This window comes from Ornithodoros turicata, chromosome 3, assembly GCF_037126465.1.
Source record: "Ornithodoros turicata isolate Travis chromosome 3, ASM3712646v1, whole genome shotgun sequence".
Classification (NCBI taxonomy): domain Eukaryota; kingdom Metazoa; phylum Arthropoda; class Arachnida; order Ixodida; family Argasidae; genus Ornithodoros; species Ornithodoros turicata.
The window spans coordinates 73,793,289-73,811,210 of record NC_088203.1 but is presented as its reverse complement, the minus strand read 5'-3'; the positions used below and the strand labels follow the sequence as shown (position 1 = coordinate 73,811,210).

At 48.2% G+C, this 17,922-nt stretch overlaps 1 protein-coding gene across 2 annotated transcripts; it reads left to right on the top strand.

Moving 5' to 3' along the window:
* Positions 1-1,977: 1,977 nt before the first annotated feature.
* On the top strand, positions 1,978-17,510 carry LOC135387335 (uncharacterized). Of its 2 annotated transcripts, XM_064616572.1 has the most exons (4): positions 1,978-2,155; positions 3,765-3,970; positions 14,572-14,591; positions 15,367-17,510. In XM_064616572.1, the coding sequence occupies exons 2-4, from the start codon at positions 3,797-3,799 to the stop codon at positions 17,396-17,398; spliced, it is 2,226 nt and encodes a 741-aa protein (XP_064472642.1). In that variant the 5' UTR covers positions 1,978-2,155; positions 3,765-3,796; the 3' UTR covers positions 17,399-17,510. The 2 variants fall into 2 exon arrangements, with proteins under 2 accessions (XP_064472642.1, XP_064472643.1); XM_064616573.1 differs by lacking the exons at positions 1,978-2,155; positions 14,572-14,591 and having other exon boundaries at positions 3,881-3,970.
* Positions 17,511-17,922: the final 412 nt, after the last annotated feature.

Sequence of the window (17,922 nt, the reverse complement as noted above, 5' to 3'; positions counted from 1 at the left end):
TAGAGGAATTGTAACTTGTCGTCGGTCCGCGGCTTCACCTCCCGGAGCTGCAGTCTTCAGTTTTCCCGGTTAGGGCTGCGCCACGTCTTGCCGATGACGGTGAACGTGCTCTTCCTGGCGACCTGCTGCGGTGGGGGACCCTCGGGGACGGGTCGCGTCGCGAGCCAGCAGAAGCATGGGATGACCAGATGAGTTTTCTATATATGCGTACGTTTTCTTGGTTTGACGCTAGGTGTGCCAGCGTTGGCGTGAACCGCGATGTTCAAAATTCGAGTTTACGAAAACTACGATTTGTTGAGGCATGCATTTTCGTATGTGAAGTTGCTTTTGTGTATTCTATCGGTAGCCACTGCGGAAAAGTCTATCCAGCTTCTGGTCAGAGACCCTTTAACACTATCCACCACAGGGTACAGAGCTTGCTACAGCATCAACAAGGACATCGTTGCCCCCATTCGGCCGGGCACCCCTTTTGTCCGCTTCCTTTGGGGCCTTCCAGACTAAGTCATAGAGGGAGAGGCACCACGCTTAGAGAGAGGGAATTGAAGTCATTTCAGTGTCTATATCAGGTGAAGAATAAATAGTTATAGGCGTAGTTACAGTAGTTAAGTAGTACAGACGTAGTTACAGGGAGTGCAGGCGATGGGGAGGGTATGGAAGCATCGTTGAAGGCTGAAGAACGTGCTCACCCTGAGTCGGGAGGGCCGACGGAAGAACTGTGGGAGTAGCACGCATGGTGGGAGTAGCACGCGTCACAGTCGAGACCACAGTCGAGACTACATCTTGCAAAGTAGCAGACAAGGAGGCAAGGAGAGAGTTGATGGAGGAAATTTTATCTCTCAGTTTGTCAACAGCATTATCCACGGTAGAGTTAATCATCCTTTTAAGCCTGTCGGAAGCAGGTCCTGCAGCCTGAGCCATGTCAGCGAAGGAGCTGCCACGGCCCTTCAACCAGCAGCGTCGGTACGACAGCAGTGGCGAGAATCCATAATCTCCAACACGGAAGCCTCATGGTCTCGTGAAGGGCAACTTGGGTAACTTTGATAATCAGCTAGGTGCGCTCTACAGCACAAACAGCACTCCGAGAGCGAGTCTGGAGGGCAATCGCACTTGTCATGCGAGTCAGCGCACCGACGGCAAATCACCCCAGACTTGCACTGTTTCGTAACATGCCCGAAGCGAAAGTAACGTACACTGAAGTGGTCCACGCATAAAGGGATCCGCGCGAAATATTAGCGGACACGACTTGATTTCAGAAGGTCGGTTATGACCAGCAAAAGTATCAATTACCGACTCCGTACGAAAACTGTCCCCGTTTACGAATTTGCTGCAACGGTAGACTTCTACTGCGCCGATATGCGAGAAAAGATCGAAGATTTCCTGTGAAGATGGTCCCACACTCACTCTCTTCACAGTACCTTTGACACAAGTCAAATGAGGGGGGATAAAAGCTTTCGCTGAGCGTCCACCGAATGACGAGGTCCCGAGTAACGAGCGGATAACAGCGAGATTGGAGGATCGACAGACAATCCCGCCACCGTCATACCGGCGCACTTCAGAAATGTCCCTATAGTCATCTGTAATGCCTTCATGTCATTGTGTGCGCAAGTGGAAGAGCCGCCCGCTCAAGGACCGTAGGACAACGGGGATGGACACCATTCCATTATTTAGGAAGTGTTCAAAAGGTAAGGATAAAATGTCAGTGTCGCAGACCAATACGGTTCAGGCCCCCGTCGGGCGGCATTGTGCAGTCGCGCAAACGCCGGCCGATCTCCCTTACCTCAGGCCGTAGAGGTCTGCCAACAAGATATCTTCCTCCCACTGATCAGTGTAATTCGGCTCTCCAAGAAAAGACGCAGCATGTCTTCAGCAAGTCTTTTGCTTGCTAGTCGCTCGAGATTCAGCGTTCACTTGCCATTCTTCAGAAATGCATGCTTTGCATGTTCGCATCAACACACGATGAAGAAGTATTTGCATAGTAACTGAAACAAAAGACGTTCAAGGAAAACGACGTTGCATTCACTGGTCGCGTGATTCCACCCTGGAACGCCAACGCTGCCGCTCCGTTTAACACAAATTCTCGTTTATGCTCTGCACCTGGCAACTGGTACACCGACGACAAGGTTTCAAGGCGGTCCTCGCCGGGCCAGCAGTTGAGGTAGCTCTACTGATCTATTAATGTTTTGTCATGTAGCTTCTTTGCGTAGCTTTTTCTGTTCCAGCAATATCGAACTAAGCCAGCTTTTTCGTCCTCAGGGCCAGAACATGTGTTGACTGCTTTTCATATGTAGTATACAAAAAAAAAGTGACTACTACCCACAGCTGTCAAGTAGCTTTGCTCGTATTAGGCGGGAACGTGATTTGAACGTGATGCACAGCAGACTTCCAGTATTGAAATATGATACGATTATTTAAAGGGACGGTCTTGTACAGCCGGAGCGATTGCGCAACTTAGCCAAATCTATCTTCACGAGTACTGTACAAATGCAAACGTCTCATTCAGAATAACCAAGTCGTAATAGCAGACGACGAATCCTGCGCTTCACTCTCATGCAACGTCACCGATGACGTCGGCCTGCGGGTAAGTTACCTTGCGGGCAGTTGCAACCTGCAGAAGGACCTTGGGTTGAGTCATCCCCATCGAAATGGGACGCGCGGACGTATATCTCTGCGAGCGGATAATGTAGTCCATGCATTGACTGTGGAGTATCGATAATGTGGCACATAATCGGATACCTGGAAGCTAAGACACGTGCTTTCTTTCTGCGAGTATTTAATGCTGTTTTTAAATAAACACGCACTCCTTCTCCATGTACGTCGTCAGCGACATTTCATTTCGAAACATGATCAGTGTGCAACGGGGAGTGTAATGGAAGATAGCGTAATATATTTTTGGTCGGAGGTGTAATGCGACCGCGCGCGCCGATGACTGGCGACTTGATTTGTGATTGTGGGTGGGGCTGTCCTGCGACTTTTAACTTGTCTCTGAGGAATAACATACTTATTCTAAACCAGCATGTGAGACATTTCTTACAATTTGCGTTTTTCGCCTGAGAACTAACAGAAAATGTACTGGAGTTGCCGCGGTACTCATTCACTTCGGAAAGTCGTCTGCTCACGCCGGTGCACGAGCGCGCGCAAACGCAGACGATTTCTGTATCCTATCATGGATTTTCCCGCAGGGCGACGTAGATGTTCTTATTGTTGCTAACACAGATCGCGGCATGCTCGGCAATTTTTATCAAGTTAATTCGGTTATTTAATAACGGTGACGTGCTTTGTCGGGTAAATTCACAGTATTCAATTTTCAACAAAGGGCACGAATGGTACACTTATGAGAGGGGCAGGGGATACGAGACCGTCCCTTTAACAATGACGTTGACTATGACGTTGTCAGGTGAATGCTTTACATGGAGTATATCCTTCACGTAAGCGCGGGATCAGAACTGGTTGCTGCCACAGCGGAACCCACTCGATGGTCGTTCTTTGTAATACGAGTTGAATAGCAGTTGACCTCTTAACATTTAGGTATCGTACCCCTCGTCCCTAATGATGTTTGTTCCTTTTCAATAGTGTTTTGCTAGCCTGTCGAACTGTGATGTAAACTGTGCAGCGCTTCTAAGGTATGGGGTTACACCGCGTATGTCGCACCCTGCCGGGTTCTGCAAAGCCTTCCGCTGCACCGCACCATTCAAATGCGATATAGTGCACGCACAGGTAGATTGAGACAAAACGACTGGTATTAATTTTCTTACGCTCGTATATAGGTTCTCGTGGGTTCTGCGTACCAAGTTTGACCATGTTCACCTTATGCGGCTGCGATGATGACTCGTTTGAGGAGGAGGAGCGAAGACAAAGGAGAGTCGCTAACAAACAAACATTTCAAGCTCAAGGCCCACAGAAACAGAATGCGCCCTTGAAAATGCCTCCTTCAGAGGGTGAACTAGTACCGGAGTTCTCTGTCCCTCCTCAGGTTGGTCTACCTCTGCTTCCTTTCGCGGTCACGACTTCATAGCACTCGAGACACCGTGTCAATGGCGAAGCCAGAGGAGGGTTTCGGGGGTTCGAACCAGCCTCCCGAAATCGTACCTTTGATAGTTTCGGAGAGGGAAATCATCTCCCCATGTAAAGTTGCCACGGAATTCCACAGGCAGATGTGCCACAGGTTGTTAGTTCACTGGGCGTGCTCATAACCACATTTGCGAGCATACGTTACGTGCTTGCTTTATTACGGTGCAACGTATTATCCTGGACACTAGAATTTCCACAGGTCTTGTTGCTTGTGCTTTTATCCCTAAATACTCGCGCACATCCAGCGTAAGCAGAACAGTATAATGAATTATCGGTTGCGTGCGAGCTGTCCGAGTCGTATTCAGTCGAAGCTGTGCGTCGGACGTGAGTATAATGCTTCTGGCACTTCGGGAATGGACAACACGAGTTTCCACATTCTATTGGCGCGACGAAAGAGGAAACTCCGTTTGGAAAATGTTTGATCTGAGTAGTGAGGGGTCCCCACGAAGGGTATGCCAGGACACCCCAGCGTTCAAAATCTCAGGCTTATAATATATCCGAGGTCTGAGAATGACTGTTTCAAAATAGGATATCCCTAAGCATCGTGTCAGCTTGGCGTGCGATGTCCGCCGATGTCGTTTAAACCAGTTTTAGCGAGTGCAGTGCACATCGACGGTTAGGCTATGCAGACGTGCTGAAGGAACACAAATCGAGGCAACGTTGGTTAGTTTACGGTCTGGCTAGACTTACATAGTGACTGTATTGATGAGGTACCCGATCGAAAAATCCATCAAGTCTGCATCAGAAATTCTAATGGTCCATTAGAATATTTTGATGGACCATCAAAACAGCTTGTCGGCACATTAACAACTCCTAGTGGTCCAACAAGACTGTTAGCGGTCCGACAAATGCTGTCCCAGAGTCCGTCAGGTGGGCCGAGTAGCCCCACTAAAAGGCCTGATGGTACCACTGGGCCCCTGACGGCCCAACAAAGGATATCTAACTGCCCATCAGGTGAGCTTATTGGTCCCACAGGAGAACTTAATGCTACGTCAACGAGGCTTTGCGGTCGGACAGGTGACGCCTCATTGTAGATCAGGGGCCCCTGACGGCACATCGGAGATATGGAATAGCATGCAATCGCCAAAACACTCCATGCAGGACGCCGTAAAGGACAGAAATGCCACAGATAACACGGAGCCTGCGTCGTGTCCTGTCTGTTCCCTTGTGTCGAAAGTTCTAGAAGTTATAAAAAATGAGCAACACTGTAGCCGGCGTTCTTCCAGTATTCAATATGGCAGCTCGCATTGTCCTGACAGGCCGAGAGACCTCCGACAGTCAGGCTACTAAATTTTATGCCGTCATACTCATTGCGATTCGGAATATTCTAATATTTCTTCAAGATGCAGTCGTTCGTGATGTGTGACCCTCATAAAACCTCCCTAAAACTGATCAGCTCTCAGATTCAAGCTGCGAACGCCCCAGCGTGTAAAGACGATTGAGCATCGCGCGACGCTCGCAGCCTATAAAAAATATTAAAAGCGATAAAAAACCACACTACAGACTCACGAATAAGATTTTTATTGACAGACCTGCAGCAACGCCCCTTTCTGAAAGGTTACCCTCCCTTTTACACCCTCAAGCCTGCCAGTAACTTTATCTTTTCGAAAGCACACTTATCAAGAGTCCCTGCTGTTAGCAACTCGTAAGTCCCGTACTTTCGAAAAGAGGCACTAGGCACAGTAACTGCGTTTACATGGGCGCGAACCTGAAGTCCCCAGTCCACTGATCGGGAGCGTCAACCGTCCACTGTTTACATGGCAACTAGGTAAGGCGCCTTAGCGCTCCCGAAATTCAGTCGACCTTACTCGCCAGCAGCAGCGCCGCCGCGTCGTTAAAATGTTAAATATAGTAAATATAATGTTCAATAGTAAATATATTTTATTTTCGCAATATATTTATTTACGAAGTGTCTTATAAAGCATTTTACAGGCTTTTCACGGAGTCTCCTCTGCCATTTTTCGTTCCATAGTCCGAAACATGGCTTGGTTGCGCTGCCGCTTCGAATCCAGCTGCGATGCGATATCTAATTCCAGAATAATAGACAACATTAATTTAGTGCTTTCGTCAGTCCATACGCATAGCGGTGGGTTCGAAGTGGTAGCGGGAACTTGCTTCCGTCGCCATGCTTGGTTTCCTCCGAGAATCCGGAATTTCGCATGCAATATGGGAAGGGCTCGCTGATGACGTAACGGACACCGATCGCCTGGTCGACTGAACCGGTTTACATAGCAAAGGGAAGTTGACCATTGTCGACTGAACTCCCCCTCCTAGCGACCTCCCTCGTCTGCGTCGACGTCCCTTTTCAGTCGACGTAGGCCGGTTTACATGAAAAAGTGAGGTCGTCCTATCTGGCTAGGTCGACCTTTGTCGCCTTCATGTAAACGCGCCTATTGAACCTTAATAGCGGGAGGAGATTAAACGAATTCACACGAGAAAGTAGAAGGGCGGTCACAATAAATTGTTTGTAACCCTGTTTTGGTGTTGTGGTGCGTAATTTAGGCCTAATTCAGTTAACTGAACGTTATACAGTGTATTTTTTATCCGCAATATGTTTTTATTAAAAAGCTACGAGAGCAGCAGGGATGCCGTTTCTGCAGTTGGGTAACTCTTTTGATCAGGGTTCCTCGTGCAACACTGATTTAGCGTGGTGGTGCGTCTGACAGAGCTCGCCTATGTCGGCCTCACATATGTGGGCAACGTCACGGTCAGTCGTCAATAACTGATCTAATTTTGGATTGACTCCAAACAGCGCTGTCGTTCATGCGACCATTTCTGCCTATGTCCACGTACAGGAACCTCAAGTTGGCATCCACAAGGGCCATCAGCACAATGCTGAAGGTACCCTTGTAGTTCCGTTCCCAGTGCGTGGAGGAGGAGTAATGGTGGTGGTGGTTGAGAAACGGCTCGTTGTTGTGGGCCTCATAGAGGTGGGCAACGTCACGACTGACGCCCTGGTGGAATGTGCGTCCTGGGCCGACTTCTAAGGGAACTGTGCCGACATATGTCTGATAGCGTCTAAGGAAAACCCAGGAAAAACCTCAGACAGCACTGGGATTAGACTGGGATTAGAACCCGTATATCTCCCAGTCTCGACGTGACATGGCCAGCACTGAGCCACACCTGGTGGTGCGCACACACTGAGATAGCATCACTCTTAAGCATGGACTTCACCACATAGCACGCTCCCAGCCAACCATCATCTCGAGTAACATGGTTCTTTCTTCTCATTTGCCGAAAATGGGGGCGTACGCCATTTTTTGTTGCATTAAGCAGTTCGTAATCGCCACAAAATGGCGTACTCCCCCTCCCCCGTTTTCATCAAACCTAGGGAGAGAAATTTGTCATTCGCGATAATGGTTAGCTAGGAGCGTGCTATGTGACGAAGCTCCTTTTTAAAAGTGACACGATTCTTTCCTCTAATTTGCTGAAAATGGGGGGTTGGTGTACGCCATTTTTGTGGCTGTGGCTTTATGCACTTCATAATTGCCACGAAAATGGCGTACGCCCCCCGTTTTCATCAAATGAAGGGAGACAACGTTGTCATTCGGGGTGATGGATAGGAGCGTACTATGTGGTGAAGCTCTCTTTTCAGAGTGAGTGCAGCGGCGCTAGTGGTCGGCACAAATGTGGCTTGATGAACCGCGCGCCACAAGCAGATGATTATTCGTAATTATAGGGCTGTGCTCCGAACCTACGGAGTCCTCGGTCACCCTGGGAGACAATCCTCGTTGAAAGCGATTGTTTTTTTATATCCTTTAACGCGCACCATGTCCGAATTTTGTTAAGGCCAATGGTCTGAGCAGCATCCCGAAGGACAGCGCTCATTCAACGTCAAAGGGCCGTGTGATTTGAAGCGATAGAGCTAATTGCACTATGGTCGTCTTTAACTTAAGAAGGAAAAGAAGTTCATACGCCCTTGGAAATAAGGAGACGCAATAGCGCGCCAGGAGAAATACTGCAGCGCTACCATGCGCCATCAGTGCTGCAGCGTAGTGCCATGCGGCCGTCTTTAACAGCCAATACGGAAGCAGAGTAAGTATGATAGATTACATTATCTGGCGCAGGGAGAGAGCGTGACCTCTTTTTGTTCAGCCATCCTATCTGCGCCGCAGTAATATCTTGAGAGCGGACTCGCTAGATTTATGTGCCTTCTTAAGTTGAACAGAACTATAGATTCGCCGCTGGCCGCTTTCCGGCCCAGATAAGCCTCCGTCGGCAAAGATCATGCGCTCCATGCGCAGTTTTTGTTTCGACTCACGTGCATAGCAAAATTCAGCGATGGGTCTTACAATGTGCGCTTTCGTTACAGGATTTTGAAATAATAGCGTTGCTTTCAACCGGGGTTGTTTTTCGTTGTGCTCGCTCAGACTATCTTGAGTTTGCTGACCAAGAGCGAGGGAGGCTCCGCCTCCGCCGGCCAATAGGAGGACGCGGAGGGCAGGCACTTCCCAAGCCTCTGCTCTCGCCTAAGAGATGGCGCAGAGTTACCGGTGTTTCGTGTGCCGCAAGATGATGATGATGATGATGATCCTGGAGGCTATGCCCTTTGTATCGGGTGGACTGCGTAGCATGTACTACGCGTCCTAGCCAGATTCTAATAGGAGTTCTAACAGTTAACGCGTTCCATCTTGCTCACTATTCTTCTTCTTTTCTGTCTGTCGCTGCTTCAGGGGAGATTTGGCGGCACCACAAGACAATATGCTCAATTGTTTCAGTGTTCACACCACAGATGGCGCAAACTGTCGTTGTCGGCTTCCTGGATTGTGTTGGCTTCTGACCTCTTATCCTCTGACACCACTCCCTGGTACGGAGTACTCCAGATCGAGCCTCGAAAACGAGGGAACTTCCGATTGAGTTATCGTAGAATTTATCTTGCCTGATTTCATTTTTTCCTCCTGTATAGGTCTGTAGGGAGTGCTTGGACCGTGCCATGCTGAACCACCTCACGTTTTCCCAGCCTCTAACCATGTCCCGGTCCCCTCTTACATAATATCGGCACGCGTCATCCAATGTATTTTCAGGCAGGCCGATTTCACCATTCCATTTAGATTTTTTTCTCCACCTCGTGCGGGTATCATTATAGATCATGCTCTAAAGCTTTCTAACCATCCATGACTCTGGCAGTGTCCTGGCTCTATCTTCAAACATAATCATCGCAGTAGCTTCGCGGGCACCGAAACTTGTCCACCCAAGGTCTCCCTGTATAGTCGCGTCTGCGGCTGATCGGTGTGACTTCAGTGCGGCTCGTCCTGCTTCCTTTTGTTTGCGGTCGAGAAAACTAGTAGTCGATGATGACATGCATAGGACTGCGTTCGCATAGGTCAGGCACGGGACTGCCACAGCTTTCCATAGTTCTCTCAACACTAGGAATCGATTGAAAGACCATAGTGCACGGGGTCGGAGTACTGCCATCGATTTTGTTGCCTTACTGCGTATATATTTTTCGTGATCAGTTAGACAGTCATGTCCTGAGTTGATAGTTACTCTAAGGTATTTAGTCCTGTAGCAGTATTTCGCCATCTTCATTGGATGTCTTTCGTTGATTATTCTTCCATTACATAACCATGCTTTTTTTGGCACTGAATGTCAGCCCTAGGGCGCTTCCATATTCTGCATATATGTCTAGTAGATCCTGTAGTTCTGCCTTGCTGCTTGCTAGGAGAAGGATGTCGTCTGCGTCGATAATCCCTGGGATGTACTGCTTCACTTGTTGGCCCACGTTAAAATATGATATATCGAAACCTTTGTGTGCGTTCTTCAACTTGTTTGCTAGCTGAGAGATGTAGAGCATGAATAGGAGGGGAGAGAGGGGACACCCTTGGCGTAGCCCTTTCTCCACGGGAATCTCCTCTGTTGTAACACCATTCCAGTATCCAATTATTGTAGTCCCGGTGTACATATCTTTCAGCAGGTCTATTATATCTGATCCTATCTTCAAGTCTATCATCTGTTGCCACAGCAGTACATGGTCCACATTGTCATAGGCTTTTTCTATATCTAAGAAGCCTGCCCATTGGTCCCTCTGTTCTTTCTCCGCAATTTCTATGCATTGAGTTAAGACGAAGAGATTGTCCTCTGTACGCCTCTCCTAGCAGGTTCCTCTCTTCCACAGCTCTCTGTAGCCGGGATTTCACTGTTCTCCGAAAGATCCTATAAGTAACAGAAGTTACCGTTATCGGCCTGTAATTCGCTAGGTCGTCCTTTCCTCATTTGCCCTTGTATAATAAAGATACAGTGCTCTTCCTCTAGGCGTCCGGAATGTTTTTTTCTTCTTCTAGCATTTGATTGTAATAAAGTCTGAGTTCCTCTAATCGTTTACCCTTGAGAGCCTTAATTGCTTTTGCTGGTATGCCATCGAGACCTGTAGCTGTATTTGTCGGGGTATCCCTTATAGCTCTGCTAAACTCCTCCATGGATATTGGTTCCATCACTTCACTTGTCTGTGATCGTTTTGATTTTTGCCGTTAGTTGTCACAACTTGCGTCGTCGTTCTGATATTGACCTTTTCATTATTCTCCCCTGTATTTTTGTATATGGATACATGTTGTTGGGCTCGAAGAGCTTTTTGCTTCTTCTGCACGATGCCGGTTACTTTTTCTTTTGCAATTCTGTAATGTTTCCATGCTTCTATAACTTTCTCTGTGGGTTCTTTGTTTGTCAGACTTTGGCGGTGGGTTCTGCATGCCTCTTTCCTCATCTTGATTGCTTTTTTTACTTCATCATCCCACCAGTGTCCATGATGGGGATTGGTGGTTTTTGGCGTCTCTCTTGTTCTCTGTCGTATTGGTTATTTTTGTGGCTCACTCGGTGTAATCTAGTAGGTCTGTTTGCCCTTCCTCCCATGTCTGCATTGCGTCCAAAATTTCTGTCTCTGTTAGACTGGGCTTCTTGTTTGTGTCCTTTTTTTGCGAGTGTGGTTCATTCCCTAGTGTGAGAATCAAGGTACGGTGATCATTTCCCAAACTAATATCACCGTGGGCATCTATACGGAATTGACTGATATTTTCTGCGCATCTAGAGGATAGAAGGCAATAGTCTATATTGGACTTCTTGTCTGCTTGTGTACAGGTGAAGGAGTCTGGGTGCTGGTTCAGTAGGTTGGCCATGGTGAGGTTGTTAGTTTCGACAATATCCCATAATCTTTTCCCATTATTATCTTCACGTCCGTCTAGTTCTTGGATATTGCATTAAAATCTCCAAGGATTATGATATCATGCGTGGCCTTCAAGTCTTCAATATCCCGGTTCAGACATGCAGCCATTTCCTTGTTTTGTTCCTCTTGTCCGCCTGTCCACCAATACACTGAAGCAATGACCATTTAACTCCTGTTTATAGTAATCACTATCAACAAGTGTTCTCTGCAGACATGTTTTATTCTGTGCCATGCCGTTTTGGCTGACCCCAGGCATCCAATTCCCCCTCCACGTCGTTCACCTTCCTGTCTGTTCAGACCTTCCCAGGCATATCCTTCAATGGTTGGAGGTTGTTCCATTCCCCTTAAGTGTGTTTCCGTGAATAGGAACGCTGTCAGGTTTTCTGTCTTGAGGACATCATCCACTTTTTGCCACTTTCTTTGTATCCTCTCCCCTTGCATGTTCAAGAAAGCAATTTTCATTGCACTGATTTTATTATCTTTCCTCCTTCCTTTTTCTAGTCTTCTTGTCTTCTGCTATCTACGTCGTCTTTCCCGCTTGCCCCTGGTTCTCTCCGTTATGCTTTCTGGGCTCTGTATATCTTCTGTCACTGTCTGAGTTGGCTTCGTTGGGCTTCCCGCAGGGCTTTCTCGAAGATATAGCAAATATCGCCCATCTGGTTCCTCCTGTGCACCCCAGTTCTCCGGGGCCTTCTGCCACGAAGAACTTTCTTTAAAAAAAAATCATATTTTCCTTGCCATCCAGTTACCCAGGCTCTGACTTCCGTCCTCGGTGAGGTGGATGCCATGGAAGTCACCATTCCTGCATTCTCTCGCATGCTACCCTGGGTCCATGTAGCTCACCCTGTGGCTCAGGTCCTCGCACATTTTTCTGATGCCTTCATTCAGCTGTTGTATGGCTGGTATGACCTCCACTGCACTTGAGGCGTGTTCCGCTACCATGGGAATAGCACACACACTTCCCAGATGACATTGGGGTATTGCGCTGTTAGACGTTCAAACGTAGCCCTCATTTCCCTTAGGGTTCCATTGTTGTGTTTGTCATTCAAGCCATCAATGAGGCCCACATGCAGGATCACCAAGAGTTTAGGTTTCTTCTGCTCAAAAACTTCCTCTATTTCAGCCAACAGATTCATTGTGTCTGCTCCAGGCATTCCGATAACTTGTAGTCGCCTATTGTAGTCCACTCTGCGTAGTATTGGAGCTTTGACTCTTGCGGATATTTGAGTCCCCAGCTACAATGACATATCTCTCCCCCTCCTGCATAGTGGTGTATCCTCTGCCGTATGGGGGATCCTCATTTAGCCTTTGGCTGCTGTTGGGTCTCTCTGTCTCCCCTAGATTTCGGTTGTGCTGACTAGCTTCCTTTATGGCTCTTGGACTTCACCAGTGTCCACCCGTCATCCTGAATTTCTTTTCCTGTGTACTCTCCTGTGTCAGGTACAGTGTTTGAGATCAGTCCAGCACAGTACTTCTCTGACGAAGTGGTTGGGGGAAAATCCTGCTTCTTCTGGGATGACTGTTTCTCTATTGTTATACCTAGGGCCTCCGTAAGGCATGCAGGTTCAGGTGTCTTTGCCTTTGGGGAGCTTCCACCCCTTCTGGGGGTCCCTTCAGTTATATTCCCTTCTGTCTCGTCCTCTGTTTTCTTGCATTTCTCTTTGGTCTGGACGTTTGCTTGGAGTACTCTCCATTCTGCTTCAATCTCTCTTCTCCTCATCCTCCTCCTCTAGCAAGGCTTCTGCCATGGGCCATGGCGCACCAATCTAACCAACTGCCAAACGAGGCTCAGACAGGAGTGTAGCTACCGTTATTTCGCCTGCCGCAAGGCTTCTCCCATGGCGCTCCAATCTAACCAACGGCTTCACCGTCCGTCAACATGGGAACGAGGCCAAGCGGGAGTCGCGCGTACGCTGATTAACGGCAAGCCGTTAGTTAGATTGGTGCGCCATGGCAGAAGCATTGCGGCAGGCAAAACTGTGGCAGCTGCTGGTTAACGGACAACGAAGCAGTTGGTTAGATTGGTGCGCCATGGCAGAAGCCTTGCGACACGCGAAACAACGGTAACGCTGCGCCATCTCTTAGGCGAGAGCAGAGGCTTGGGAAGTGCTCGCCCTCCGCATCTTCCTATGGCTCGCATCCAGGAGGCGGAGCCTTCCTCGCTCTTGGTCATCAAACGCATGGGTAGTCGCACTTTGCCTCCTTGAAGAAAAAAATCATAAGACCACGCCTATGCTGATTTCATTGCAGTTGTGTGTGTGTGTGTGTGCGCGTGCACGTGCGTTCGTGTGCCTGTGTGTGTGTGTGCGAAATTTAGGGAGGAATTAAGACAGGTCATTAAGATATCGCTATTTTGCTACTCACCGGTAGCTTTCGCGCAAAACACTCTCTAATATGCACGAACTTGGTGGCATAATATACTTTCATCATATGAGCGATGGGCTAAGTGGCCGTGACGACAAAAGCCTGGCATTGGCGGCAAGTATGCGACGGGCGACACAGAGACTGCCCAGCAGTGAGGGAACGTAAAGCGTCAGCGATGAAACGAAGGCGAGAAGATGCGAAAGTTGTATACATGTGTGCAGTGCCCGCGGGAGAAATTATGGGCTCCGGGGATGAGCCTGGATGGTCCCGCCTTGGCTTCGAGGATTAGCCCGGATAAGTCCTGCAGTGGCCCTGTTCTCACGTCTCCTGATTCCTGATGCAAGCAGCGGTCGGATCCCAGAGGCACGGGCCCCAGGGCTCTATCCCCGGCTGCTCCCCCCCCCTCCTCGCCGGTTCTGCGTGCAGGGACGGGTCCAGGGGTCGGTTGTGCGATCGCCCATACAACGTCAATTTATACATGAGATTTTCCTCTCTCCCCTGCCCCACTACGCGCTCGGACGAAAAAAAAAACTGTGTGGATCTGCCCCTGTCTGTGCGTGCGTGCTGCACAAAGCCGTGACCAACGATAAATACCGCTAACGCTGTCACCTCTTTGCATGGCTGCGTGGCGTGTTTATCTCCCTCGGGATTCTCTCAGCGTGGAGCTTATCAACATGCTTGCCTGTATGACCTTGCTCGACTACCTAAACGCTTAACAAGTATTTCTGGACGACGTGCTCATAATTCCGGAGTCCCATCAGCTGTCTCTTGGTGTATTTTTTCTGAATGTTTTGACTTGTCGACAAAATAAGCGAAATACAAAATTAAAATTTAGGCATGTGAATTAAATCTGAAGTAGAATAAGGATCAATAACGAAACGCGGAGTCAAATGAACAGTGGTGACCATAAGAATTTCGTTCGTCTGTTCCCCGAAGATTTAGACTTTAATCGGAGTCAAAATTATTTATAACTCTTTTTCCAGGGTCTGGAACAACAGCCGCTGTAAGTAAATACATCGCTTGCTTGTATGCAGAGTTCGAGGTAACTCGTTACTGTAACTAAGTTCCTTTTTTTGGTAACTTGTAACTTAACTCAGTACTTTTGCGCCGTGGTAACTTCAGAGGAATTCGTTTCTTTTTCAAGTAACTTTGCCAAAGTAGCTTAAGCTAAGTTACTCAAGCTACTTTTAAAGAAGCTTTTCACTCACGTCGACATATTTGCTTGCTTTCTCTCCCGTTCTTTCATGTCATTTTATGCCATAAAACGTGATATTCAATCAATTACCGTATTCTATTCAGGAAGTAAGAACCGCTGCCATTGAAATGAAGCTGAACCACTGTGGGCCCACAGGAAGTAAGATGCAAAGCGTTGGACTTGTAGTACATAAACGAAGACGATCTAAGCGTGTTGCACTCCTTCGCAGGCAACTCAAGGCCCAACTCCACTGCTCACTCGCGCCGCACCTGTGTAGTTCTATTTTGTGTCCGAAGTAACTTGGAGTTAGCGTAACTGCAAGTTACATTTCAGGCTGAAGAACTTCGTTATTAACTTAATTACATTTTTCACACGGTAACTTGACTCGTAACGAGTGCTTTTTGACAGGTAACTTCTCGATCTAGCTTGTATGACCTCTCACATTCGAAGGGTTTGACAGTGCTGATCGGTCCTCGTCTAGAGCACTGTCGTCTTCGTGAAATCTCAACGATATTGATATAGCTAGTCATGCACGGATGTTCAAAATTTGCACTTTGTTTAACTCTGGTTGCTTCGGTTACAGCGGAGCCGGCACGGCAAGCAATGCCTCGATGAAAACTGCAAATTACTGCGGTATGTTAGAGCTCGGCGGAAGCGCTACTTCCTGTTCAAAGAAACGAAGCGTGGACTCAGCTGACGTCATCAAGCAACCACTCGTCTCTCCCGGCATTCCTGAAAATTGGGCGGCAGCTGATGACGCGGCGGACGGTGGTGCTGGCGGTCTCGACATTCCTGGACACATCGGTGGCAGCAGTTCCATATCGGATCTTCCTTTCAGGCGACGAAGTTCATCGTCGACCAACGAGTCGCCTTTGTCAACGTCCTGTTCGTCTGTTAAAAAAGACAAGGAGAAAGTACGACAACCCGAGGAACGGGATAGCGGACAGTGTTCGTGCCCCATGTATGAGCTGGACGTAACCCTCAGTCACGTCACTACGCGTCCACGGGAAAATCCACCGACCAACCGTCTACCTTCAACGACAGTAAAAGATAGCGAAGAGAAAATGGGGCTTCAGGTGATAACAACGGAGACGGTCACTCGACGGCAGTACACATACAATGTGGACGTAGAATTACCGAAAGGCATGCGCGTCAGTCCTCGGGGGAAGCTGGTGCAGGACCAAGGGGCGTCAGCGGGCGAGGCACGCGTCGATTATCAACCGTACTGCCCTCCTCTGGGGTACGTGCAGCAAAGCGAGCTACCGCAATACATTCCTGCGTCGTACGGTCCAAATTTCTGGTCACCAGAAACGGGATACCAGCCATATGCCGAATCGTTTATTCCAAATGACGGCGAACACAATTCAATGAACGCTGCAAGTAAGAACCGCCATTGGCAGCAAGTGCCCCGCAATCCGTCACGACCTGGTGAACATTTTTCCGACTCAAAGGCAGACCTGTCGGTGTTCCAATGCGCTTGCAACGTGGAAATTGGCAGGAGCAATGGACGGCATGGGGTTGAACAGGGAACTGATGAACATCCAAATCTAATACGGGCAGAGTTCGCATGCATTGGGTGTGGAGTGTTCAAAATGTACCTAGTTTGCAAGCTTTGCTACACGAAAAACAAAATTCGCTACTGTAAAGAGTGCTCTGTGTATGCAAAAGTTGAGAGCCGTGAGGACATTCCACTGCAGTGGCGAAACAACGGCTCCACGAAACAAATTTTTCTAGACCCAATAGAACGTCAGGTAGAGAATCCACAATATGGTCATAATCAATCTAATGGTAACCCAGGATCAGAGCAACGACGACCGTTTCAAAGAAAAATCGCCGTTCATTGCAAAAGTAATACGGAGATAAATGGAGAACAAACAGGTTATGATGTCTTTGGACAAGCCCAACAAAACGTGTCTACACCTATGTCCAAATACCAGTATCAACCGCAAGTGTATCAGGATCCACGTGTCCCAATATACTCGAGTGAAGCTGGACAGAACTACGCGACAATGCCTACGGGAGGACTCCTTGTGTCTTCCGTTCCAGGGTATTCCCGACGGACATCTCGCGGCTACCACATTCCTTGTTTTCAGGATCAGAAAAAAGTTCCCACACTGCTGTACCCCAACCAGACTATTCAGGAGTATGAATTTCCACCGCACGCCGCACCTCCCCTACCAACATATGAATGCCCTCCAACTGTGGACTACCGCGCCCAGCCTCCCACAAGGCATGCAGCAATACCACAAGAGAACGCGAACCCAGCATATAAGATGAGGCCTGCGCCTTCTTCGCCGTCGATAGCAGGGCGAACAACACAGTACACTGATGAGAACTACAAAGGGAATCCTGCTCCAGGACCTGGAATTACTGTCGATGTTCAAGTAAAAAATGTAATGCCAAAATCATCAGGTCGCCGCCAACAAAATAGCAGCACCAATACATCGACTTCAAGTGCAGCAAAAACATCGAGGCGGTCTTCGAGTGCCCAAAGGAATAAGAGAAATAAGAGTTCCAGCGGTGCCAAGTCCACAACTGGTTGCAAGCGATCGACCACGACCGACAATACGAGCAATGGACGAAGTACGGCTTCGCCAAAACCACCTCAGTTGTGAACTGCGCGGTGCTCGGGACAGCTACTAATACGATACGTCACAGAAGTGCAGCTGATAACAATAAGTTGTATACACTTTGCAAATCGTGGATTACAATGACCCTAATAACTTTGATACTTGTTCTTCCAATTTGATCGTCCGTATGTTGGAATAGTAATACTACACAATAATTGAGGCAGAGAACCAGAATGCCACCCTCTAAATAATACTAAATATGACAAGAGCCTCGCGCGGCTTTTGCTGTTCATATGATACAAGGAATTGGATAGCACATATCGTTAATAACTCGTTAAATATAAATGCGTAAGTAATAAATAAGCGTTGCAACAACATACTAAAGGACTGTGGAATCGTGCATTCTTATCCACCCTGTCATGTCATCCACCGTGATTAAGCCTACTACGTCGCCTCAACCTTGGTACGATACTGCTCGAACGAAATATCCATCGTACCACCTCATCCACAGCGCCGTTACGTCCATTCCCAGCATAGTGGATGGGTCGCACATCAATCACCGACCATCA

Bases quoted from the DNA above. Each gene is read 5' to 3' on its own strand.
- LOC135387335 (XM_064616572.1), top strand. From the start codon at position 3,797: ATGTTCACCTTATGCGGCTGCGATGATGACTCGTTTGAGGAGGAGGAG. The intron at 3,971-14,571 runs GTTGGTCTACCT...CTCTTTTTCCAG, and splicing joins AGTTCTCTGTCCCTCCTCAG to GGTCTGGAACAACAGCCGCT. The intron at 14,592-15,366 runs GTAAGTAAATAC...CTTCGGTTACAG, and splicing joins GGTCTGGAACAACAGCCGCT to CGGAGCCGGCACGGCAAGCA.